Source organism: Pagrus pagrus (assembly GCF_965226575.1).
Source record: "Pagrus pagrus genome assembly, chromosome: 9".
NCBI lineage: Eukaryota > Metazoa > Chordata > Actinopteri > Spariformes > Sparidae > Pagrus > Pagrus pagrus.
The window spans coordinates 11,666,432-11,694,327 of NC_140193.1; the positions used below are offsets into that span (position 1 = coordinate 11,666,432).

At 41.3% G+C, this 27,896-nt stretch overlaps 1 protein-coding gene across 1 annotated transcript in view; it reads left to right on the forward strand.

The window, feature by feature from the left end:
* epha6 (eph receptor A6) overlaps window positions 1-27,896 on the forward strand; it is a 182,396-nt gene that overhangs the window by 22,233 nt on the left and 132,267 nt on the right. The window contains exon 3 of the mRNA XM_084361638.1: window positions 23,851-24,514. Coding sequence (XP_084217764.1) covers window positions 23,851-24,514 — 664 coding nt within the window. The remainder of the gene's footprint in view (window positions 1-23,850; window positions 24,515-27,896) is intronic.

The following is a 27,896-nucleotide window of genomic DNA, read 5'->3' on the forward strand; positions in this document are numbered from 1 at the left end:
TTTGCTGCATATTGACGTCAATGCACTGGAAGAGGAAAAAAACAACTAGGTGTGTGTATGTGTGTGTGTGTGTTAAGATGACCTGACAAACGCTGGCGGAAAAACTGAAAACCGAATTCATAGCCCAACGGAGACAGACAGTGAGAAAGAGGGAGACGCAGAGAGTGAGAGAGACACAGCGGGACATCAGTGAGAGGTTAAAGCTGGGAAGCCATTCATTTTTTATAGGTAGTTAGACAAGCAGTTACACAGCAACACCGGTATTCAAGCAGTCAATCATGCATTAGCAGAGACAGGCAGATAATCAGAAGTTATATGTATTCAGACAGCAGTGTGGCCATTAAGACCGACAGCCACAGTCAGTCCTATACATTCAGACAGGAGGAAATTGCTCCCGCTTACATCATAGTGTCTCAGCAGAGTGTATACAGGGCTGTAGGGAACAGTCTCTTAAAGGTTTTAATATTCACTAGAACCCGTAAATAAAATTCTGGCTGATTTATTATGATCCTGTAATGTCACTTTCTTTTAATTAAGCAATGATGGAGTTACTAATAATAATACATAATTAAATGAGTTTGTATTAAATGGTTATTTGTTGTTCAGTGGAAAGCAGGGAACCTGGTTCAGTGGCGAGTGGAAGTAACAAATTAAAACTACTCAAATTACTGTAATTAAGTGATTTTGGGGGGGGGTATTTGTACTTTCATGACTCTGTTATTTCACCCGTGCTAAAGTATGTGTTATACTATGTAATTTACTTAGTTACTGTAGTTTTAAAATCATTATTGAGTACTCATACATTCGGATAAAGAAAAAACAGAAGAATCCGCTTGGATGAGGTGAAACATCTTCAAGAAACTGAAACAAGTCCAGTTGTGTCCACGATGTACATGTAGCACTTAGTATGGATGACTGAGAACCTTCATCAACATACGTGAATGACGCAAGTGATGTTTCTCTTTTGCCTATACACCTAACCAAATGGTATATTTTTCCTAAACTTAACTAAACCATAGCTCGGAACGCTTTCCAAAATACTTAATATGTCATCAAACTGTTTGTCAGTACACTGTAAAAGTCTCCGGATGGGTTTCGGAGTGAGAACATGTTGTAAAAACCAACTGGAGAGTAAATCCAAGTGAACTTTTCTGTTTCTGGTACGGCACTCAGTCAGTTAGAAACACTTGGACTCCCCTCCTCTGGGAATTGACTCAGGACACTGTAATAAGGAGACAGCCTGCTGAGACACACACACACACACACACAAACACACACACACACACACACACACACACACACACACACACAGGGACATACAAACTGATATCTGCACATAGTCTTCCTTACTCCACACGTTCAGGTGCACAGGTGGGGTTTTTCTCACACCTCAACAGTCCCATTCTGTCTCTCTCTCTCTCTACACAGTACATGCACACGCACACACGTGTTGCACACACTTTCATGGGCACATGCACACTCTCACAAAGGAGCGGTGAGGTGGCCCAGTTAGAAAGAAACCCGCCCAAGGTCACGGTGCTTTATCTCTAGTAGGCTGTTTACTCCTGTCTGTTTCACTTGACTTGCATCAGAAAAATATATTACAGTGACACTGACGAATGTCTTCTGTATTTCAAACCTGAACCTCAACTCTGCACTTTTTTCTAGCAGTGAGTTTACTGCAGTGCCAGCAGGCTGAGCCACAAAAAACACATTACATATCGGTCACGCCAGACAAACATGTGGCTAACCTACGAAACATGGAAGAGTTAAGAGGTGTTTAAAGCATCGGCTCTAATTTAATCATAGAGCTGGCCGTGGTGTACGTCACACACAGTTTTGATTGTGACGTCAGCGGCTTTCTCTTCTGTTATTTTTTACCTTGTGTTAAAGCAATTTAAAATCCGTCTTTCGTGACAAAATATTTTAATACCTTTAAGCCCTGACAAGCTTCACATACATAATCCCGCTAAATGACACGCTGCCTTTATAATATCTCTGACATTTGAAATGTCTGAGCAGGGAAATTATTTCACTGTGGTGCGTTATTAATATTAGAAGTGCCAGAAGTCTACATGGGGTGTGCTGTAGGAGCGGCCTTTGAGAATTGTATTTGTTTGAATTTAATTGAAAAATATTAGGCTTGTGTGGCTCTATGTAAGTGTTTTGATATAAAATAGTGGCTATGCAGTTCCTGGGAGAGCGGTGAATGAAGTGAAAATAAAAGTTTCTAAAGATTACAGGAGGAAAGTAGATCGCTAGCTCTGTTTGATGATGTTAATCTTCAAAACGTGGAACATCAAGATCAGCTTTTACTTCACTGAGTTGCGAACCACAAATAACCCTCAAATAGTTATTCCCCCTACACGTGTATCCTAGATATCAATTTCTGAATTCTACTTTTTAAGATACTGACATACTGTAGTAAAAAAAAAAAAATCTTCCTTGAGGACGAGAGACGGACTCCTTCTATCAACAGTTGGACATCTTTCTTTGTCTCCGAGATTATGTGTGGTTGATTGAAACAGGATTTTTCTTTGGGGCTGTCTATATAGTCTTGTAATAGCTTTGTGCCTAGCAGAGCAATCGCAGTGCTCCATCAAGCTCTGACACATCCATTTGTCACACTCTCTGTGGTCAGATAGAAAGGCAAGGGAAGATGCACACATAGACACACACGCGCACACACACACGTACACACACTGAGATGTAACTCCAGGAGATGTGTCCCAGCCTGTAGTGCATACGGATTTATTGTATTTTGATGTCAAAAAAGAACACAATGAATCTTCACCGGTTGTATTGTTTGGACATGGACAAATGTGTTGACACGTCTGTGAACTGCTGGAAGAGCAACTGAAGAAACCCAAGATGACAGTTTGAAATGCAATGAAATTGTTCCAAACAGAATTTGGTCCTTAGTCTGATTGAGAACAAGCGAGAGTGGAAAATGCATCATCAGCACACTACAAGAAAGGAATGATGTTTAGCAATCAATGATTTTCCTTTAATTGTTTCAACCATATAAGAGGCAAGCAATATATGACATACGTTTGCACTGGCTCTCAGTTTTCAGAGAGACTTGCAGTCAGTGGGATCTGGAAAATATGTTTCTTAGGCACAGTTCCAGTGTCCGGCTGGAAGCTGTGAATCCTCACAGACTCCAGCTGATGTCACCTGTGTGTGGGGGAGAGGATGAGTGCTCCAATCACTGCACAGGAAATGGGACACTACTGTGTGAAGTCGCAATACAGGTTGAGACATTAAGGTGGACAGTAAAGTAACGATCATACTATTACGTATGCAGTTAAAGGCCTGATGTGTAGGGTTTAGCATCTGTATAGAACTGTATAGGAGGAATTTCAGTGGCTGTTAAAAATGCAAAAGGCTCTTTCTTGAGCTGGTGTTTAATTTGTCCCTTCTGTAGAAACATGGTGCAACATGGAAGAGGACCCACTCCCTCTGTAGATACAGTATGTAAGGCTCATTCTGAGGTAGCAAAACGACTTTTTTTCCCTTTTATTTACACATCTTGATATTGTTTTGCCCATTTTATGCCTTCATTAGATAGCAGATAGTAGAGAGATGACAGGAAACGAGGAAGAGATGGAATTGGGGGAATTGTATGCAACAAAGATGCGAACCAGCAGGGACGCTTTTGGTCCGTGCCCTCAAGGTCCAGTGTGAAGATCTGCTGGCAGAAACAGAATATAATATTAGTAGTTGTGTTTTCATTATCTAACTACCTCAAAGTAAGAATCTTTGGGTTTTTGTTACCTTAGAATGAGCCTTTTCTATCAGCACTGCCGTGTTTCTACAGTAGCCCCTGAATGGACAGTATCCACTAAGTCCTGCACACTGGTTCTTTAACCCCGAAACCATTAGAGCACCACCTTTATCACTATTCCTCACAGCTCCATGCATTGTGGGTTATTCTCATGAGCAAAGTCTGCAGAATTGTGGACTTTAATGCATTAATTGTCAACCGGAGGGGAAACGGTGGAACTAGCTGGGACGTAGTTTAATGCTATGTTATGCTATGACTGGACGATCAAGCTGTTGAACAAGGCTAAGTCCATGATACCGATTATGTTTTCTTAGGCTCAAAATCAATTTTCTGATCCAGGGGAAGCTCTGGATCATCCTATATTTACCACTAACCACCTCTAATCACATGCATAGACGGCAGCATAAAGTATCAAATTTCATCTATTACAACTTCATAATCTTCCTAAGTGTGTGACATCTCCCTCCCACCCGCACTCCTCCATCACTCTCCATCACCATCAGTCCATACAATATAGAGTAGATGACCACTGTCCATCTCTCTTACACATGGATAACACCTTCAACAGCCGCTGATGCTGCCAGTGAAGGTCTGCGTTCCAAGGGGTTCAAATAATTTGCACCAAGCTTGCGTCTACTCAGTCCCATGAACACAGAGGAGAGAGAAACGAGCCAGTTTGCGGGGTCTCGGATTGAAACATTAGAGTCTATTTCTCTTGGTAGCTGAGTATAGTTTGCATGTTTCCATGTAAAAGTGCTGGTGGGGCATAAAAATAAAACCTTCCATTTCGGCTCGTTCACCGCTCGCCTCCACATCCCCCTCAATTCCAAGGTGTGGATAGATGGTATTTCTGCTGTATGCTGTAACAAAATGCTGGGGTAGAAGATTGATCACAGCACCGCAGGACAAAACCTCCCTCCCCTCTACTCCCTTTCATACTAGGTATCAATTTACAAAACCCTCAACGCTGGCGACGTTCCCGCATCTAATATCATTTGTCTTCGAAAAACCCACTTATGAACTACACGTCTAGGGAGAAAGTGGAGCGAAGACAAATCACGGCCAAATATATTACTAGACAGTGATCTGTTGTTTGGCTGGTGTGGTGAATTATTGGCTGAAGTCGCCAAAAGTGTCTTTTACTGTATGCTCTGCTGATGTGAATCTGCAATGTGTGACTGTCATTTAGTAGTGCACATGATTTCTTGTGCATCACTATGTGCTTTACTATAAAATAGTTTAGTATAGCTGTTTTATTTATGCATTGTTTATAAGTTACCATCCATTTCCATTGTCCTTCTTCTTCAATGAAACAGAACTAGAGAGACAAGGTCACTTGGCTAAGATTCATCCCCCGAAGCTCCATTGTTTATCCTCTTTGTCTCCTTTACAAGCAGAGACAGAAGGATCGGAGAGAGAAACATCTTGTTTTCTTCTCGGCGTCGGATCTCGGATCCCTGCATGGGAAGGTGGGGCGCTTTGGGTCAGAAGATGGCTCCTATTAGAGGGATATGGTTTCATTGGAGATTAATGTTTTGTCTGGCAAGCTCTCTGAAATGCACTTAACATTTTATACAAATTCTGAGCATGCTGAAAGCCGGGCCTCACCGCATGCATTCTCTGTCTATCTCTTCGCTGCTCTCTCTGTCCTAATTGATCGAGCAGGTCAGACAATCCCGTCTTGTCTGCGCTCATTTCCAGTCAGGCTTGTTTAAGCGTTACCGACTGGAATCAGATGGCTTTGCTAAGGGAAGATGTCTCCTAGTGTTACCAGAAAGACAGGCGGACAGTCAGGCACGCCAGCTTAAAACCCAGAAGGCCGACTTAAAGCGATGTTGTGCATCCTGGAAGTGGATCTGCAGTGTTACAGAGTCCTAATGGATGTTTGGGCTAACTCACCTTCATTTGGCTATCAAAATAACATTTGATGTTATTTTGTGCGTCCCATTTATTTCAGTGAGGGTTGGCTAAATAACAGAAAAACCTCTTTGCGTAATGCATTATAGGTCATCAGCACCAAATACATCCTCCAAAATGATCATAAAGTTGAATCAATACCTCACTAAAAGTGTTTCAACACAAACTAAATGTTATAACCTTCGTGAAGGGAGGGTTTATTGCAGGACTGTTGTATTAGAAGGCCATTTTAGCAAGCTGTACCGAATAAACTGGCAACCAAGGGCAGATTGAAAGCATTTCCTACCTCATCTAACTCTCTGGTTGGTCATCTGCAGATTGGCAACCGTTTGCAACAATTGTAAAGCTAATCAAATGCATGACACACCAACAGTGTTGGGTGTTGTACTCAGATTACTTTTTTGTTAGGCTAAGCTAGTCTACGTCGGTAGAGTCAATACTTTTAAAGGAAGACGTGCATCCTCTGGACAAGCTAAGCAGCAACATGTGCGAGGAATCACAAAGGGGTTTTCATTTTTGGTCACACAAAAGTACTCAAGTTACTTTTCTCAGTAGGTAACACTGTATTGTAATTAGTCCTTTTTAAGGGCAATAAGCTCTGCACATCAATCCAAAGTATCCTACTGTACGTCAAGTCAACAGTTCATTATGGAGAGCTAGTAACCTCCCCAGTCATTGGTGACTGACTTTTTGCCAATTTCACTCAAGCTCAAAATAATTTCACATTACACCCAACTGCACCCATATGGTCCTTTCTGCTCACGGGTGAGGGTTAGTGCCTGTTTCCTGAACAACAGATTAGATCACAACACACTGCACCTCTCAGGTACTAGTTTGAGCCGTCAACATGCTTAGAAACTGTAGATATTTGGTCTTGAAACACTTTGAACACTCATCCGTCCACTACAACTTCCTGTCCAAGGCTTTTTGTTATGGCTTAATAACATCACACTTCTGTATGCCTTAATGCTGACTGCTATTTAAATGTGGATTAAAGCTCTTTGCAAAAGCCACATTATGTTCTGGTTTTTCAGAAGTGAAGAGTCACACAAAGATTGGCCATCAAGAAAGTGTCTAAAAAAAATGAATCTTTCCATTTATCCAGAGGACTTCTTAATCTTCTCAGAGCGGTCACATAAGTACTGAAACACACACACACACGCATCATCTACACACACCTTTACATGCAGCTCAGCGTTCACCTCTTACTGTCTCGTGACTCTGTTGCTGTTTATTTCCCCCTTCTCCGTCCTCTTGATATCTTTCTCCCATTTCTCCACTTCCACTTTCTCCCTCTCTCTCTCGCCCCCTCTCTCTGTCTCTCTGACAGCATCTTCTAACAGAGCGCAGCAGACTGTGAAAACAGGCGAGAGGCGACGTGTCGTGGGTGTGTTTGTGTGTGTTTCATCCGGTGTGTCTGCAGAGGGAGGACAGTATAATTAACTGTGTGAAACATTATAATTTAAGTGATATTTATTATGTTACTCCAGATAACGGCTTATTTCATTATTTCTGTTAAGTCATTGCCTGTCTTCCTGTGGTAAAGCTGCCTTCGGGCGCACTCTGAGGCATTTATTCAAGAGTTCTTGGTTGGAAATAGTGATCAAATAGGCACAGGAGTAAGGCTTAGCTTTGGGCTTATGATGCGTGTGTGTTATTTATGATGTGTATGTGTTTTATTATGTGTTTTATTTGTCAGGAAAGGATGAAAATCGTTGTTTCCCAAAGCCCAAGATGTCTTCGAGTGTCTTACATCTTTTTTTGCCCACAACCCAAAGATATTCAGTTCAATGTCATGAAAAAGAACCCTGAAAATATGAACATTAAAGACGCTCGGATCAGAGAATTTTGGCTTTTTTCTTGAAAAATGTACTCAAACATGAATTGATAATCCAAAAACTTTTATTTGACTGCCATTGCTTACACAGTGTAAAGTTAAAGGGGCACTATGTAGTTTTGGAGAAGAAAGGGTGATCATACAAATTCAGGAATATTTATTTTTCTGTCACTGTGTAAACAAGCTTTTCTCAGAGGAAAATAAGGTCCCAGAACACTGTTGAAGCTAAAAAGGTGGCAGGGTCCACCACATATAAACAAAGTAAAACAATATGAAACTGTGTTGTCCTTTAAGGTCAGTTTGTTTATTCAATGAAGATTGAAATTAAAGTTTTAAATTGTTTGATCATTTTCCCCAAAACTACATAGTGCACGTTTAAAACATAAAAAAAAAATCAGGTTGTGAAGGAATAACAGTTTAGATGTCATGTCTAAGACAGCTATGTGTTGTGTTGCAGAGGTATCCAGTCAAGTTAGCATGCTAACCAGCTAGCAAGAGGTGATAGTCTGATAGTAACAACACCTCTCAGCTCCCAGTTCAGGCAGAGTCAGCTAATACGACTGCTAGCTGGTCGGTTAACTGAGCGTGCAAGCTAACATCAGTTAGCAGCTATTTTTGGATTTCTACGGAGAAAACCTTTAAAAAATGTGAAGAATAAGAACTTCCACGTAATAAACAACACAACCTTTACAGTATCTTGTTATAGAGTCCATTCTCTTTGCCAAAATGATCACTTTTTATTGACTATCTGGCTCCCTCATATGTCTCCAATGGTACTTGATGACAGCATAATATTACTACACCTCAATCAATACAATATTGTTTTCAGCCACACAGGTTTCTCGTGTGTTAGACCAATAAAGCAGATACAAATTTAATTGTATTGGGACTGAGAGGAAGAGATAATAGAGAAACGAGATAGCGGTGACCTTTTCTTCAGCTCGAAATGCCAGAGTTGTCTTTATCATTGACTCTGGTGTTTGGCTTAAGTTGACACCAGTCAGGCTCATGCTTTTGACTCATCGGTTTAGAGTGCTGATCTGAAGATATATCCCCTGAAAAGAAATAGTTTCTCAGAGAAACCTCTTAATCGCTAAAGACTCACAGAGTTAAACGTTTGCAATACTCCCATGAACCCCTCTTGGGAGCCACGTTGAGCCAATTTTGTATAAAAGAGTAAAAAAAAAAACAAGGACAGCTCAGACTTTGAGCTAATGCTCTTGGTAGACTGGTTTTTTGTGTCTGTACAGCATGCTTTCCTCTACCTGGGTGACCTGGTCTTATCTTAGCTGTCTATGGCGCTGCTACCTCACCCACTGGCAAAGTCTGTGTGTGTGTGTGTTCGTTGCACCACTGTGTGCAGCCGTCACTGTGATCCCACATCAGTCAGAGGCTGCTGAGCCACACATTGACATTCCAGACTGCCTGCCTGTCTGCCTCTCCTGCAAAAATAGATATGTAAAACGACAAGCTCTACCCCCCCCCACCTCCCCTGTTTTTCCCACGCATAGTTTGTCTGAGCCGGTGGAGGGAAAAAGAAAAAAAAGAAAGGTCTCTGGTCTGTGTCAGCTCAGATGAGAAAGAGGCAGCGTGTGTGGAGGGGAGTGACATATCACCGTTTAGGCAAATGAGATAGAGGAGAAGGGGTTGAGAGGAGACAAGGTTCATGCCCTTAACCAGCGTTGATCCTGCAGGTAGATGGGGGTTTTACTGGTGTGTAGGTTTTGAAGCTGCTGATGAATGATATTTTTTTGCAAGTCATGAAGATACCCTGTTTCCATTGTTATATTGTGATGGAATTTTAATGTGCAAAATCCAGGCAGAATCAGGGGTTGAGATTCAAATGTGTTCGAGGACAGCAGCTTGTTTCAAACACGAGTTTATTCTCATAGCAGGATAGCACTTTCATCTGATATTGTTTGTTTCATTTAATTAAATTAGTTAAATTTAGCATTTTCTTTTCTCAAAACACATTTTCTTTTGTTACAAACAATTACAGATTTACTTGTGAATTTTTCATCAGACTACAGCCATGCCAGCGGCTCTGTGATGCACTCTGAACAATATGGCAAATTTTAATATTCTTGCTCAAGGTAAAATGTGCGAGAAAACAGCATAATGATGAAGTACTGTAGTGGCTGGCCTAGACATCCTGTTCTTCAGATGTATGAAAACATGCCTTTTGGTACAGGCCCAACAGATCATGATAGAAAACATCACCATGAGTTTTTTCAGCGAAAATCATTGTGAATTTTGATACTAATAAGAATAATTAAAAATAATGTTTAAATAACCATTCCCACTCATCATGAATCATATCGCAACATCATCGCAACAAATAATCTCAATAAATTATTGATCATGTCGTGCAGCCCTTCTGAGCAGGATGTTTACAGTTTCCACCATCTTAGTTCAGCTGAGGCTGATGCAAATGTAAGTTTTTGTAGGTGTTAGGTCAAAAAACTAAATATTGCACAAATTCAAACTTTGACAAAGCCCGACGGGCACAAGAATGCGTGTTTTTAAAAATCACAAATGTTGTTGAGGCATTTCACTCAAAACTTGCCACAGGAAACTTCGTGGATCACAGAAGTCACTTGACTCTTTAGTCTAGAAACCTACGAATGTCTGCACAAATTTACATGGCAATCCATAAAGATGTTTTAATCTGAACCAAAGCATTGGACCGACCGACGGACCAACATTGCCATCCCTAAATCCATGTTTCAAAACTGCAACATCTATAAACTCACATCTTTTTTCGGGTTTGATGTGGATGAATTTGAATATTCAGAGGTACGAAAATGAAAAGGACTGAAATGTACATTCACCCATTATGTTATTATAGAATAGTTTGAAAAGATACTACATTGCGATAAAAAAAAGCACATATAATACTGTAAAATAACACCAGTGGATGTCTTAAAGTATACTTAAAGACAACACCCACCCCAGGCACAGTCATCTCACCCTGCTGCCATCTGGCAAAAGATACAAAAGTATCCACTAAAAAAAGGCTAAACAAACTTACCTTTACCTTGAACCTCGATGGGGATTGTGATTGTGCTACTGAATTCCATTGAACTGATGCTTGTCTAACCCTTAAGTGAGCACTGACTACTGCATTGATCATGTCCTGCATGTAACTCTGAGGATGTTTTATCATTAACATTACAATGATAGGTCAGAGGTCAGGTTCAGCTGCAGAAAATAAGCCACAGAAGTGTTGGGACATTTGCTCAAGGACACTCCAGCAGGGTGGATGTTTCCAGATGCAGCGTGCTACACAGAGCTCTCTTTTCTTCAACAGCCTCTTTGACTCTTTGGCTTGTCAAAATACCAGCGTGCGTTCTTTCATCCAGTAAAAAGAGTAAAGGTAAATCTTTGCATCCATTAATGCCAGCCTTGATTGATTTAACACAGCAGCGGGAAGAGCGATCTATGGCAGCCACAAATTCGTGATAGATTGGGACCCTCTCCAGAGGCCATCACTGTAATGGACATTATACTGTGCTAAATGACATAAATGCATTACTGCAACAGCTAGTGCCAAATTAAATGAATTACAGAGCGCAGACATAAGGCAGTGACAGAGCCAAACATGTTGAATGTCTGAGTGTGCTGCTTTAGCAGCAACGTTTTAGATCCGTGAAAAGGTGACACTATTATTTTATTATTTTTCATTATAACTTTGACATTTATCATCATCCACTTCACTGTCCTTAAAAGGAAAAGATATATGTGACTTTACAAGGCCAATTCATTTTGCATAGATGGGTTCTGTTATGTGGGGGATCAATAAAGTCTTGACTGATGGCCCTGATCATTGCACCGGGCTGGTGGAGGAGTTGTCACACAGTGCAGCAGGCTCGGTCTCACCGGTGTCTCTTCTTTTCCCCATTGTCTCAGCTGTGGGCTCGAGGATGAGAAAACTGGCAGTTTAAATACCTTAAGAAAAGTGAAACTATTATCTCTCCTTTCGTCTGCCTCAACATGACACGCTTATCTGAAAAAACAAAGTGTATACAAGCGTACTGAGCAAAGATCTCCCAATGTCACTGAGGGCAAAAAGTGTAATAACCTAAGACGTACACTTTAAGGAGTGAGCTGTTTTGTTTGCCGTGGACTGTCTCCTCTCACATCCGAACACTGTGATAGTTTGCTTTGTCTGCAGCCAGAAGTATCTCTTGCCCAAACAAGAGTCGAGTACAAATGGGGTTTTCTAAAAAGTATAGAAACGCCTTATATAGCGAATGAATTGGCTAATATTTAACCTTTAAATCAGCGAGCGGCCTAATAATGATAGAGGCTCCTCACTGACCACAGTTGGTGGTGTAGATGGCTAAATTATTATGGTGTCAAGGAAATCATTCCAGTGTAGTGGGAGGTTTTTACTCAACAGTCTGTTAAACCTGCAATCAAATGTGCCTCAAGGGAACTGCAAACACTTAACAGCATTTTATTAGTCTTGCTCTCGCTGGCTGTCATTAATTTTCAGGTTGCAGGAGGGTTTCAACACCACGACCAGAATACAATTCTCGGGCAAAAACTTAATCTGCGTGATTTAAATGGTCAATATACACCCAGTGTGGGCTCCAGACGTCAGCTTGTCACACAGTATGAACTTGACTGTTGTCGGCTATCTTCGGGAGAAGACTGAGGCCGTGACCAACAGGGTGTCACTTTGGGAGAGCGCCACAGGGATGACGGATGGGTGCACCGGCCCCACCCTGCTGGCTACCAGTCCGCCGTGATTGATGCAGGAATAAGAAGAGCGCGTGGTCTTTGGATTTCATTTGCTCACCGCTGTTCACTTGTACCTATTGATTTAGGGGGTGTGCTGGTGACGGGCAGTGGGAAACTCTCTCTCTCTCTCTCTCTCTCTCTCGCTGCATGTGTGTGTGAGTGTGCGTGTGTGTAACGTGGATTGCATCTTACTTGTTTTTAATTGAATCGATTCCTTAAGAACAGTGACAGACAACCAGATATCTGAGAACAACTTCATCAAAAAGCATCCAACCTAGACATCAAATGCAAGTAGGAGTCTGTGGTACAACAGAAGCATCCAATAAATGACTAGAGAAACTATGTTCATTAATAAGAAGGGTGGTGCACACACACACACACACACACACACGCTCACACTCCCGACTCACAGAATACAGCAGCTTGGTCGGTGGCCTTAATATGCAACATCCAGTTAGACTTTCAAAATAAAGGCTCTGTGGTCAAGGACACTTATAATGGCATGTAATGACTTTGGACTGTTACTGCTCCAACTCTACTTGGTCAGGTTAAGCAAAAGATCATACTTTAGGTTAACAACACTATCTTTAGTCTCATAACTTCAGTTACAAAAGTGACATAACGTGATGTAACTCAAATGATGTGACGTGACGTAACTCCAGTGATGTAACTCCAGTGACGTACATAAGTGACGTCACTTCAATAACGTCAGTTATGTAGGTACATTATTTACGTAACTTATGTCACTTATGATTCATGAGTTACATCACTTACGTATGTTAACTTACACAAAGAGTCTCATTTCAATCTCATCAAATACTGACGCTTGGGATGCCAGCCCACCTGCCAGCCAGTATTTCACTCAGAAATCTCCTTTTTTAGAAATTGAACCTTTAAGTAACATAACTTTAAAGGCAAATCCATCTTGACCCTCGGTCACAAATAGAGAGAGAATGTCCAGTGTACAACCTCATGATTTGGACTTCTCTTGTTCTTTATACTGCTGAACTGGAAGGGCTTCACTTAGAAGAATAGGACCAATGACCCTGCTTGCTGTATTTGATGTGTTGAGAGTGAGAATGGGCTGATCACTCAGAACCGCTCTGTTTTGGCACTTGATTGTCCTCAGTTTGTCAGTAATGTACAGTTCAGCACATGTTAGCAGAATCACAGCTTGACTTCAGCATAAAGTGAAAAAAACTCAACTGTCGTTCTACATCCCCGGTGTTGTAAAATGACTAATGAGTTAACCCTTAACCTTCAAGGTCAAATTTTGGCCAAAATTGGCCTAACCTACTGCTCCAGTTTGTCGTAAATGAAGATTGAGTTTTTTCATCTCAGCAGGATATCTACCCGTTAGCATTTAAACACCTGCATTTTATTTCATTGTGCGTCACAAATGGCAATAAACTGAGAAATGCCTTCCTGTTATATTGCTGAGGTGTGAAAGCAGTTTAGTCAGTACATCAAGAAATTGACCATTTGTGGGAAATGGCTCTGCTCGCAAAGCTCTGAGGGGTGCTCTCAAGTAGCAACAGGGTTATAATGGCTGCTCTGTACACCTGCGTGAATATGATCGGATGTTACTAATCAGCTGATCCCCACACAGCCGTGAATAAACCAGTGATTGTGGAGCATGAATGAAGCAGACGATGCCGTCAGCCAAACCTCAGTGCCGTGTCTGAACTACACTTTTCTCCAGCTGGCACTCAGGTATGGCTCTGAATGATAACTATAGATTAATTTCAAGTGAGAGTCTAGCCTGATCCCCTTGAGTTCAAGCATTTCTCAGGGAGAAAAATGAATGCTACATTTCCTGAGGTTTTTTTTAAGGCGTTTCATTGAGCAGATGTCTGATTTCTTGCCTCTGGGTAAACCCCTCACTGGGAGTTTTGTTTAAATTAAAGTCATCTCACTGCAGAATCCGCCTCTGTTTTTGTTCCTGCAGCAAAGCCACAAAATGATGTATTGCGCTCTTATTTAGACAGAAGATGAAATCGTTTAGTATCATTCTCTTTCAAAGAGAACAGGGTAAGTGTGCGCATGTACTGTGTGGATGCCTGTTTGCGTAGAATGACCTCAGTGGTGATGCTGAGCTGACCGGGGAAATAACAGCGCCTACTCCTGTATTTGTGTAATGGGAAGCAGATTAACGTTATTCCTTCAGCTTGGCTCTTGAGGGTGCTACTTATCCTGCACAGAACATTATGTGTGATTCCCCTGAATATGTAGAAATTACCATGGAGGTTTATTCATTTTAATATCAAGAAAAAATGTCAAAGTAATGATCAAGTTTGTGACCCCACAAGCACACGTCCCCATCCCCTCTTTGTGAAAAATTGTGTTTACTATTTACCGCTTTGTGTTTCTGTTTAACGTGCACTCTGTCATCTTTACCATTACTGGAAAAGGATGTAAAATGATCCTAAAACGCCTTTCCGAGTCTCGCCCAAAGTTCAAAGCTGTTATTTAACCATTCAGAGTACAGCCATGTTTTGGTCTCTTTTGAAAGTTTATAAGCTGATTTCTTTTTCACAAGCTGTCAAAAGCTCTGAAAGTGCTTCTGGCATTAATCTTAGTTTGAACACACTGGAGGAAGAAATGGTTGAAGTTCAAATTAAATAACAACATCACTAAAAATGGACACTTGTTTTTCTAAGGAAATATTCAGGCGCCTGGCAAAACAAGACCGTTTTGTGACCTCAAAACACCCCTGCTTGAGAGTAACAGGGGCAAACACTCATTATAGTTCTTTATAGCCTCATTTACACTGTCAATGCGCATCAAATAGTCAAAAAGCAAAATCACTCATTGGCTGTTGTCGGCTCTAGGGTGGGCATATAAGCGCATATGTGCTCAAATGAGCTGTCAATCAAATGGCTGCCATCTCAGGATCTCTGGTGTGGAGGGATAATGGCATTTGCTGTGAGGTGAGGGGAGTCTTTTTACAGAAACATTGTCATCACTGGCCATGACGAATAGCCCCACCAGCAGGCTGTCATAATGATAACAGTGATGTGTTCCCTCCATTTTGCGCTGGTGTCAATATAAAAGATTTCCTGACATCTTCGGTGTTGTAATGCAGGTCCTGTCCGGTGTCGAATCCTGCCAGTGTTCCTCATTGGCACACCTGTTGTAATTGAATTGGGGGGCCTAACGTACACGGTGGAAAATCCATTTCCATAATTCTCCAATCAAAGTATTGATCGTCTCGTTGGCACTCAGTTAAACACAGCGACTCGGCAGAGGTTGCCAGGTATTGACAAAATCCCTCAAGTTAAGCCCCACTTGTCCCTAATGAGCCCTCTATAGACCAACTGGTGACACACACACACACTAACACACATTTTTGTGATAAAACACACACACGAGAGCATAGATTTGGGGTTAATACGGCAGATGGACATTTAGATTTGATTGAAGTTACTGTAAGTTTGCACTTGTCTTTCTATAGTGTGAAAGTGAAGTGAAAGACTTGCTGTTTTTCAAATCCTAACAAAAACTTGTTTGAGTCTTGCTTATAGGATTTAAGCACATCATTTTCATTTTAAACACAACATTAGCACTGAAAATTAAATGTTAATATATAACATATTTATTGCTATATTTAGTGTTTGTAGATTTTTTCCTTGACTGACTGACTGACTGACTGACTGACTGACTTACTTACTTTGGAGTTAATGAGGTGCTCTGAATGTAAAACATTTCCCATAGTCTCTGAGACTAAAATCTTATTAAATGGGGGGTGAAGAGGTGCAGGGGGGGTGTTTTTATTCACTTCTCTTACAGTCATAATTTCCAGCCAGCGATCATTAATATTCATAAGTCATAAAAATGCCGGAAGACCTCATTTAATTTAGCCTTCGCACTTTATTCCTCTCTCCCTTTCTCTCACTTAGTTTTAGTTGTTTTACTTTCTTCTCATTGTTTGTTCTTTTCTCATAAAGTCAAAGAGCTGACATTAAGTTCCCTAGTGAGCACAGGCTCTTCATCCATCTCCCTAATACCTATTACTACGGTGTGGGTGTGAGCGTGTTTATGTGTGTGCACGGGAGGCGGAGGTGGAGGTTTTTTCATCCATCACAGGGGGAGGCTCTGGGATTAAATAAAAATCTCTCAATCCCAGTGACAGTGGCATTGCACATGAACACACACTCCCAATTCAGCAAGGTGTGTGTGTGTGTGTGTGTGTGTGGAAGAGACAATGTGTATGGGGTAGATAGAGAGAGAGGGGGCATAAAGTACAGAATGAGACAAACAGAGGAGAGACGTGGGAATAGAGACAGGAAAGGGGGAGGAAAAATGGAGAGATAGATTAGCTAGAGACAAAGAAAGACACAGAGGTGAAGACAATAAAGACAAATGATATAAGAGAGGAAAAGAGTTTTGTAAAAATGTATTTTTATTCAAGTTTATTCAAACTTGGGGGAAAAAAAGCACATCATAGTAATTAATGTATTTGCTGAGTATGAAAGAGTGGACAGTGGCAGGTATTAAGAAATAATGAGTCCTCTAAAAAACACCATGCAATCAATCTTCTTAAAGGGGCACTATGTGCTTTTGGAGAAGAAATTCAACCTCTCGAATTTAAATATTTGCAATATTAATGAGGTAATAATGCAAACTCAGAATAAAAAAAAAAAATTCATAACAGTATAAACGAGGGAAAATAAGGATCCCAGAACACTGTTTGAAGCTAGGAAGGTGGCAGGGTCCGCCAAATACAAACAAAGTAAAACTATTACGTATGAAACTATATTGAGAGTTTGTTTATTTAGCATAAAAATCAATCAATGAAGATCTTTATCATCTGATTAAAATTCCTTCCCAAAACTACATAGTGCACCTTTAAAGTCAGAACAAAACAAAAAATCTTAAATGGACTCAACATAATCAGTCCGTTCACATTAAGCGATCCCAGTCCGACACTCAGGAACAAGGGTGCAATGTTTAAATTGTTTGAACAGAACCAGTGTTAACACAGAAAAAAAAGGTGAAACGTCTTTCAAGTAAAATTTAGTTAGCGATTCACTAGATTGTCATGTGATATAACTTATATTTAATCACTCGTCTGATGATTCCAAATAAAAGGACAGAAGCGATAAACGATCCGAGATGTGTGAGTCCATTTCTGTAGACAGGCTCAAGTGTCAAACAGGCACTTAAAGTACTGCAGGTTTTGTTTTTACCTCAATTTCCTGCCTGGTGTGGCTGTAAATGTGTCCGAAATGGTAAAGGAAACCGCCAATTCAATCTTCCTGTGTCTTTGTTCTTGCATAGAGATGCTCTTTCGCAGGAGGGGAAAGAAAAGACACAAATAGAAAGATAGCTAGAAGGAATGATTAAAAGAAAGGGAGCTGGCTGGCTGTGGGTGTTTACGCTGGCCAGTTGTTTTCTTCTCCCCGAGTCTTCATCTTCGCCTTAATTGAGCAAAGAAGTCTCAAGAGACAGAGGAAAACACACCTGCTCCCAACTCCACTGACACGGTGTGTGTGTGTGTGTGTGTGTGTGTGTGTGTGTGTGTGTGTGTGTAAAGAAGGAAGTGTCGTGTCTTGTTCTAAGTAAAGCAGGTGAGGCTACAGGACACTTTGTACAGTCCTGAAATCCTCGGCCATGACAACAGTGAAAGGTATTATAAACATTTATTCTGAGCTAGTTTCTTGTGGCCTGAATTAACATCTGTGATTTGTGGTTTTCTTCCTCACCACTAACAATATAAAACAGCTTTTTTGTTTTTGTGATTCCTCCTTAAAGCTGCTGAGAGGTACTGTACATATTTGGTACACACAATTTGCTCACGTATATTGTGTGTTATAATTCAGTTCTCTTATGTTAATTTCCACACTTGTGACTGTTTTTAATCGTCACGAATTTACGTGCATAACTAAGACAAATCCAGTGTACAACTGTGTGGGTGGGTGTGTGGATGGAGCAGATCTGCGTGTTTGTGCCATTGTATTCGGTTGTGTGTGTATCAGTGAATTTGGGGATTTTATTTTATACCACGCATGCATAGACACACAGTCTCAAGATTAAGTAACAGCTGCCATTTTTTACCTCCGATGGCCACTTACTCCCACAACTCAGTTTGTTCACACCAACAAAATGTAGCCGACAGCAGCACAACTCGCTGCACAGAGTGGTTTACGTTTGTTCTCAGAGAATGGGCTGTGGTTAAAAGTCATGCATGATCATTACTTTGCAACCAGACTGCTGTTCTTGCAAAATCAGCAGCACTAGCATGGATTAGGGTTAGCATCAATAGCAGCGTGAATTTTAGAATCGCTTTTAGCAGGGATAGTGGTAGCTGTCACTGTAACATAAGGTATTAAGGAGCTGCAGTGTTTATTCATGGTCGAACTGTAACCTGTACTGTACATTAACGGCCACTGGACAACTTCACTGCTAAACTTTCTTTCCGCTCCAGTTTTATAACCAGTAAGCAAAGCTTGGAGGATGTTGCATGACTCCCAGATTACTCCATTTGAGAAACAGCTTAAATGTCAAAAGTTCATTATCAGGAAAGGAAGGAAAACTATGAAATACCCTAAAAATACCAAAATACACCGCAGTGTGACTTTAAAGGGATAGTTCTGGTCTTTTGATGTGGGGTTGTGTGAGGTACTTATCCCTAGTCAGTGTATTACCTGCAGTAGATGACCGAATTTACCTGTATGTGGGTGTGTATGTTAGATACAGTATATCTACACGTACTGTACAGTGATGTCCAGGTTCACTTCAGGTTCAGTCATGTTGATTGACATGGTGCTTTTTATGTTCCTTTGGTTAAAATATAGTGTGAAAATAAATAAGTCTAAAAAAAAATAAATGACAGTGACAAACACAAACGCTGCAGAGAGGGCTGCACTCTCGCGTATGTGTGTCTGCGTTAGTCAGATCTGTAAAACTTTAAAACAATGAGCACATATCTCCTGCCTGTCCCATCATAAACCTTTTAAAGCCCCGCTCCTTACCCTGCCCCGCTGGTTTCTGTCAGTAATATAATTATTAAGTAATTCTTTTATAGTAGGTCATAACACACTCTCATTCACACAGTGGGACATTTGACTTTTAAATTGTGTTTAATTCTTTTTTTTTTTTTTTACACAGCCTCAGACCTAACCAAGTGGCCGGACCGTTTAGGATCGCTAAATGTTTAATTTCGATGGAGGACGACTGGACTGGGTTATGACACTATAGTTAAAAGTGCTGTTCTCAATAGGGCTCCGGGTTTCACAGTTTTAATAGAAGGAGCTCACCTCTGGGCGAGAGGCCAGTAAAATGACTGGCTCTCTTTCATGTGAAAGAGAGATGGGGCTATAAGGTCCTTGGTCTCAGGCTGCAATCAATCACCACATTTTCTGACCGTTTTTCAATTATGCATGTTAAGGCTGGACGGCCAGGTAGCGAGGTGGCCAGGCGAGGCTTCACTTAAAGTTTTCTACTTTGAAAGAGAACCAGGTTCACGTTCAGATTACAAATGAGCCCCACACGCAGACAATCAAGTGGGAACAGTCTTATCAGGTTGGTGATTTCCAGGGGAATACTGACTGAAATGTTCCTTTTATTTTGAAGTCAATTAAGAAGAAATGAATGTCATTGCTTGTGAGACAATTTAGAAAAAACTGAATTCCCAGCTCTTGTAAATGCAAAGCTGCAGAGTGACTTATTTAAAAGTGCTGCCACCACACGGCTCCTTGACATTATCAGCGAGCTGACAAGTTGCGACAGCCTTGGAGGACGTTGGATCAGCTGTGAATGGTGTTTAGTTGGGGATTCAAGCAGCACTGTGCTCCCATCACCACGGATTGTTTCCCCCTTTGGGACACTTCACACTGATATCTCTGCCTCTATCCATCTGTCTCTGGCCACAGTTTATCTACAGTGGCATTGTAGCTCATTTCATTGTCTCCTACTTTACTAATTCTCGTGTATTTTCTGATAAAAACACACTCACAAGAACACAAATTCTGCTTTTCATCTCCTCTTGTCTCCTCCTTTCTGTGTCTCCCACGTATTCACCCAGTACTTATTAACAGATGCAATGTCGTCAGTTTTATACTGAGATATTAGATCTAAAATCCCTTCAGTACAGAAACAGCCTTGATGCACTATAAAAATGTCTCAGGTAGGGAGGCTAAGGGCTATGTCTGACCTTGCTGTCTGTCTGTCTTCAGTTCTCATTCGTGCAGAGCTCACAGTTACACAGTCACATACATACACACCGTAGTGGCTCAGTACTGTAACAGTCAGTCACTACGAATATGTGATTGACAGGTGTTCAGTGGCTTCGTTGGTTGCCCTTTAGCAATCACTGTAGGAACATAAAGTTTAATTTTGACGCTTAACATCTCTTTGCACTTTCATGTGCAGCGACGTGAGGCTAAACTGGACAATTCCTTGCTTGTGTCTCCGATGTGGAACCATTTATTTTTAAGCCAATACAAGATATTTTCCTGTAAACTGAATTTCTTCATTAACTCTCCTAAACTGTAGATCTTGGCATTGTTTGAAAAAAGCTTTTGAGCTCAAAGGCGCTGATGCATCTTTCCTCCTACAAACACCCCTGCAGGTCAACAGCTGACTAAGTGTTAAAATCAGACTTGGAAAGGTTTGAAGGGCTGACTGAATCAGCACATTTAAACACCTGTGCATGTACCATGCCTGGACTGAGTTGAGCATCTGTGTAATAAAACCAACAGAAACCAGAAAAGATCAGTGTGAGGTAAAAAAAATAGAAATAAATACAAAAATAAAAGATCTGCACTTAGGAAAGAAAGTCAAATAAAATCAGCATGTTAGGAGAATGTACGCTTTGCATATAAATTATGTGTACACCCAAGATTTCAAACTGGGTGGTGGTTTATGCATTTTAATATTTGAATGTCGGGGTTTACAGATGGCAGGTGTTATGATAATGTGTAAGGTGGGTGTTCTTTTCGCAAATAATCAATAGTGTAGATATTATGAACCATTAATTGCTTTATTCCAGTATGTTTTCTTTCTGTTGTTATACTGTGATCAACACCCCAAGAAAAGATTTAGTTTTACCTCTATGAAGATGCAGTTGTTGAGGGTTGGTGAGAGTGAGTTTTTGGTTTGTACACCTTTAAAGCTCTCAACAGTAGTTCTTTCACACTGACTTTTCGTTCCGCCTCTGATCCGCCAGCGGAGGTAGTAACAGAGCTCAACAGAGGCGAGACGACGTAGGTGTACAGGGGTGTGACCATCGGCCCGATGGTGTTCACAGTCTGACAACTAAACAGATCCTTCACTGGATATCGCTCAAAATAAAAGAGAAATGTCTCACACTTCAACCGACAAAGCAAAGTTACAAGACTAAACAACAGTAATGTGGTAGCGGGTAGTGTCTTTGGAATTTTTTTGTGAGGGAAAAAATGCTGAATTTATGCGTGGACAAGTGGCTGTCATCCTGTCTGTCTTAACTCACAATGTCTTCGTCACCCTCTACTATTGTGTTGTTGTAGTTACTGTCTTTGGCAACAAATTAACCGAGGAAAAGTCACCTTGACCTCGTCAGCCCTCCTGCCGAGTCTTAAATGTACTCCCCCCACAGAAAACAGCATCCCTGTCTGTGGGTGAGAGCCAGACAAGCACCACTATTTACTGATGGCGATTATGTGACGTAATTTAGAGCAAAAAATTTATTTTTGTTACTTTCCACGATGCATGGTGGGTCAGGATCTCAATCCGTCAAGTAGTGCGACGGCCTCAAATCCTCCTATAATTGATGATAGCATCTCTTGTCTTGAAGTTATGGTTGTTGTGGCACTGAGCCTTTACAGATCTACTGGACTGGAAAAGCTTCGACAATTTGTGATCCTGTCTCTTGTTAGCTGTGAATTTAATAGAGCTCTATCCCTCTCATCTCAAGATGGTGATTATCTGACTATTGCTGAATATTTAACAAAATCTCACGGCAGTGCTTTGCTTTCCCAACAGAATTTATTGTGCATAGCCACACATGAGATGGGCAGTATCACATCTAATCAAAATCAATTTGTTTGACTGTAATGCTACAATTACACCTTGAGGCACGAGCAGATTAAAGCCTGTCGTCTTTAGATGATTGAATTAGAACATGTTATTAAAAAGGATAATGAGTATGTGAATACAAACATTAGGCTTTGATTACTACTCTCATCAAGAGGTAATATTTAGCTAAGTGCAAAAACAGCTTATTAAATGTGCGAGCTTATCAGGCAAATAGTAATAGGTAAATCAACCAGCGGCTCTATCTCAACTCTCTCGACTGTTTGCCTATAAAGCAGTTGTTTTCCAACCATTAATTAGAATGGGGATCTCTCCTCCCAGACCTGAGAACGGGAACGAGCGTGTCGGTGTGATTTTGTGTGATGTCCTCAGTTCACTTGTAAATATAGAATTATAATTACGTGAATATGTTGGTTAGTAATTAATAGCTTTTTGCTTGGCCTTCCTCACCTCACCTCCCAAATGCATCCCTCGCTTGTTTCTGTGAAAAAAGTGTTGATTACAGTCTTTGGCTCCCTATTGGATGCGCAACACTGCAGTTCAATAGTGGGCATATGCACGATTTCATTGCTCATACTCATCCACAATCCTCGTGAGTCACAGGGGCTGAAAATAAAATTGAAGGGTTAATGTGCGTTCATATTCAACATGTTTGAATTTGACTATTTTTCTTTCGCATGTCCAAATACAACCCCATAAATTAATGTTTTCCACAGGAAGTTACATTTAATAGAACTAGTGTGTGTCAAGTCATAGTAGTAGTTGCAGTAGTTTAAAAAATCATACCCCAACCATGTACAGTATAAGCCAAATAGTTTCTGTGTGCTAAAAATAAAGCACATGCACACAGGCAGCCTGTGGAGGGTACAGTGCTGCATTGTAAGCGAAGTGATTTGAGAGCCCTTTTTCCCAGGCAGGTAATTTGATTCTTGGAGGTCGATGTTGGGTGGTTTTGGGGTCGCCCATGTAGCCAGTCCCCACTCTAATAAAACCAGAGAGCTGTGCAGAACCGGGAGGCTAAAAACCCCCATTAACTTCTCTCCCATCAACATGGGGACAGGTAACCTCATGACCCAGCAATGCTGCCATGCGCCCCGATCATGTGACCTGGGAGTTGCAGAGCTGATGACGAGGCAGCTGGAGTCAGACATCATTCTAAGAGAAAACCTGCTTAGAAAGACCTGGAGGAAACAAGATTGTTCAATGTCAGAAGAATGTCAATGAACTGTTTGATTGTCATGATTTGAATCAGGTTTGATTCATGGCTGGAAACGGAAAGCTGATGTTTTGTATTTTATCACTATATGATGACTAGGGTTCACGTCCTGTTCGTGACCGAGAGTCAAGAGTTTTTGGTTTTTAGGTTGTGTTACGTGAGTAAGATTATGCACGTAATTGATGTAACTTACGTCTCTGTAAGTTACGAGCCTGAACGTAGTTATTACCAAAAGTAGGATCTTCTCCCTAACCTAACAAAGTAGTTTTTGTGCCTAAAACCAACCAACCTTTTTCCCTCTTCTTTCCTCTCTCCTTCTTTTCTCCTGTTTAGTGGGATGCCATCACAGAGATGGATGAGCACAACCGTCCCATCCACACTTTCCAAGTTTGCAACGTGATGGAGCCCAACCAGAACAACTGGCTTCGCTCCAACTGGATCTCCAGACAAGCTGCCCAAAAGATCTATGTGGAGCTTCGCTTCACCCTGCGGGACTGCAACTCCATCCCCTGGGTGTCTGGCACCTGCAAGGAGACCTTCAACCTCTTCTACCATGAGACTGATGAGGCGCACGGTGTAAAATTCAAGCCCCCGCAGTACACCAAGATCGACACCATCGCTGCAGATGAGAGCTTCACTCAGATGGATCTCGGAGATCGCATCCTCAAGCTCAACACGGAGGTGCGCGAGGTGGGACCCATGACCAGGAAGGGCTTCTATCTGGCCTTCCAGGACATTGGTGCCTGCATCGCCTTGGTTTCAGTGAGGGTTTACTATAAGAAATGTCCGTTCACGCTGAGGAATCTGGCCTCATTTCCGGACACGGTGCCTCGTGTGGACTCTTCTTCATTGGTGGAGGTGAGGGGGGCATGTATTGACCATGCTGAAGAAAGAGACACGCCCAAACTGTTCTGTGGAGCTGATGGAGACTGGCTGGTTCCCTTGGGAAGATGCATCTGCAGCGTTGGGTACGAAGAGATCGATGGCTCGTGTAGTGGTGAGTTTTCCGACCTTTCTGTCATTAAAGTTGCTATTCATTCATCAACTCCAGGAAGTCCTGCAATACTGAGTACAACACTTGTTAATGAAGCTGGCTCTGGTTTAGAGATCGGACCTTCTCAAATCCGGTGAATCGTGTAGAATACCAAACGCTGACTGACCCATGACTCGATGTGTTATTTATTTGAAGCTGTCGAGATATTATTGGATTTTTTTTGCCAGCACGGGTAGCTGATCAGCTTTTTCCCAGCTAAAACGTGCGTTTCATGTAATCCAACCAAACCTTCAAATCGATATTTTGCACTCTGGCATGGACTTGAATTAATCATTTCCAATACTTCCTACACAAGTTTTCTTGTGGTCAGGATTTTTTCGCACTTAGTATTCTTATTTTTTTACTTTTCTTACTCGTATTCACTTCATTTAAGTCAAGTAATGACTGATGAATCAGCCAGTCTGATATATAAGTAATGTTGACAGTTTAAGTGGCCAATCTAATGTCTGCAGGGCTCGGTTCCATTTACTTTATGCTTTTAACAATGCATACAACAACTACACAAGATAAATGTTATGTTAGTGGCTGACCATCTTTCTACGAGCCCCATTATTCCATGTGCAACATGTTTATGCTCATTCTTCTGCTGTGCTCTCATGCATCAAAGATTTACAAAAGCAAGTTTATATACTCCCTCTTCATTCCCTCCTGCTGCTCATACTGTCTCCTTAATTTCCCTCCGCTCCCTCTGTTATTGCTAGCTGCTAACTCTCTGGAGAATAAAATGAGATCTAATGCAATGGGATTAGACTGTTTAGGATTGTTAGGGTGATGGCAGAGAGCTTCTCTGATTCTCTCTAAAGCTGTATTAGTGTGTGCGTGCACAAACGCATATATTTGTCATTTAGAATATCTTGTACTGGGTCTTTCAGTTACAGTGAAGCATTAATACTTTGCGTTTTTCAAATACATTTTATTCTAGGCATTTTGGATACTGTAGGGATTGCAAAGAGATCTTTTTGCAAGGCTCAGATGCACTCAGCAGTAACTCTGGCTATAGTACATGCAAGATTAGTGAAAGGACTGCCATGATAACAGAAATCCCAAACAATGTTATCAAGATGTATAAGAAAGGTGAATGCTTCAATGGTTTCTTTGTGGTTATGGGTTGTTGTTGATCGTGGATATGTGTTCGAGTGCAATGTTTGTGTGTGTGTGTATCGGTGTGATTTATATATACAGAGTGTGTGTATGTGATTACGCATGCGTGTTGGCATGTTGTTGTGTGCAGCAGAGGTCCACCACCCGCTGTCCCAGGGGCTACCTCGGTGCGACAGATTACCTCAGCTGGCTGGGTAGCAGTTTGATCCTCGACTCTCTGATATGAGCTTTGGGTTATCGCCGGTAGCACCACTCACTGGGAATTTTATAGTACCAAAATGCCTTCATGAAGATCCAACGCATCTTCTTTTCAAGCCATGTATAGGCCTGATGTAAGGTCAACTGGCACCCGTGTCTGTGATCTACAGTAGATATATCTACAATCTACAAGGTGTCCAATGTGCTTCCAGAGAAACTGGCCACTTGCAACAAACAGTGCTCCTTTCACTGACAGTCTGTTCTCGCTGATTGTGATTCTGTCATCCTGACAAGTACAAATATATCCTAGGTGTTAGCTGAAAACACTGGTTTTAACACCTGCAAGTGCTGTAAATTCACTGTTAAGGGTTTGACATGTGGATGCAAACCCAGTCTGTACCAGACTGACTTTGTTAGATTGAAATAAAGAGAATAAATCCGTACTATGCTTTTATCAGAATTAACAATAAATGTAACTATTGACACACACTGGATGACATCCATCCTTCCATCTATCCACCACAAACTACGGCCTTGCTCAGAGCTCTTTTGAAAAATGCTTTCATGACTACTCACTGCTCTTCTCCCACCATCCACAACCAGATGTCCTCGAACAGTTGATTACAATTCATCTTGTGACACGGGTCGGCGAGGTTTCCCAGCTGCACTCGCAGCTGCATCGCAATCAACAGGCCAGGGGTTAAACTGCAGCTGTGATTAGAGCCGGACTGTTACAGAATGGCTATTTCATTCATGTCTGGCACCTTATTATTTCTCCCTGGTTTTTTATATGCGTTAATTGTTTTGCGTGACCGATCGAGCTTCATTATGTTAGATAGGGAGTTTGCATTTGAGACAGGTTGAAATGTATTTGCAGGCATGTTCTTTATCTGAGAGATGCTTCTTTAGTGTAGGACATCTCATACCACGAAACCAAAGAGCTTTTAACTAAGAGTTAGATGCCACTAAATCCTACACACTGGTCTTTTAAATCTGTCTTGGATGTGTTTGCTGTCTTTTTTCAAAGCCATCCATCATGCTTTTAAGGGGAAAAGTGAAGCTATAATTGAAGCTAAAGTGGGAAAACAGTCATTTCTGCTCTTTGCTATTTACAACAACAAGCAACAACACCATAGTCACCTATCAGCATCCCTACTGGGCCTATGGCCCACGATAATTTGTCTCCCCTCTCCCCTCCCTTCTATCCTTCACCCCTCGCTCTCTAAGAAGCAGATTTCACAGTTGGGTTAAGTTCAGCCCTTTGGGCAATGTGATGGCATTTTACTGCAATGTCAGCCCTGAAATGCAGCCCTTGCTCATTGTTCCAGGATTCAAACAAGCGTCGTTATTAAAAGCCTCCGCACAAGGTACCACTGGAGCGCCTTGGGCATTGAAGGAGAAAGGCTGAGGTGACTGGCTAAGCTAATGCTTCAATCCCCAGTTTACAACCGACTGGTGCTTTAAATACTCCGGCTGCTTGGCTATAGGCCGGAGAGAGATGACAGGTTTAAATGATCTGTGATTTCAGTTAAATACCATCGTTGATAGGTGTTTTACAAGCGCAGCACTGACCTTTGTGCTCTTCATCTCTGGTTGATTATATGTTTTGCGATGAAATATGATGCAGTAAGTCACCCTGAACAAGACCACTAGATAGGGCCTGTAATGTAACTGTTAAATTGATGTTAATAAGAAGAATCGATTGCTGAGGAAAAAAGGATACGATATTTTTTCTAAAACTAATTTCTTTCCTTAAATGCAACTGATTCCTTTGCTGTGGTTTAAGCAGCAGTTTAGGTCAGGGTTCACCATATTACATTACTTTCTTCTCAAAAAGAAAGTGCTGCTGTTTAGTTGTCTTTTCCTTAGAAAACCTCTAACACACACTGAGCTACAGATATGACACCAGAAAACACTCCAGTTCCGACTTGCAAACCTTTATTTATTCTAGAGAAAAGATAAGTTGTGTGAAGTCTAAATAAAGAGCTGTAGCTCCATTGAGGTTGGAAAAAAAGGACTTACTCGC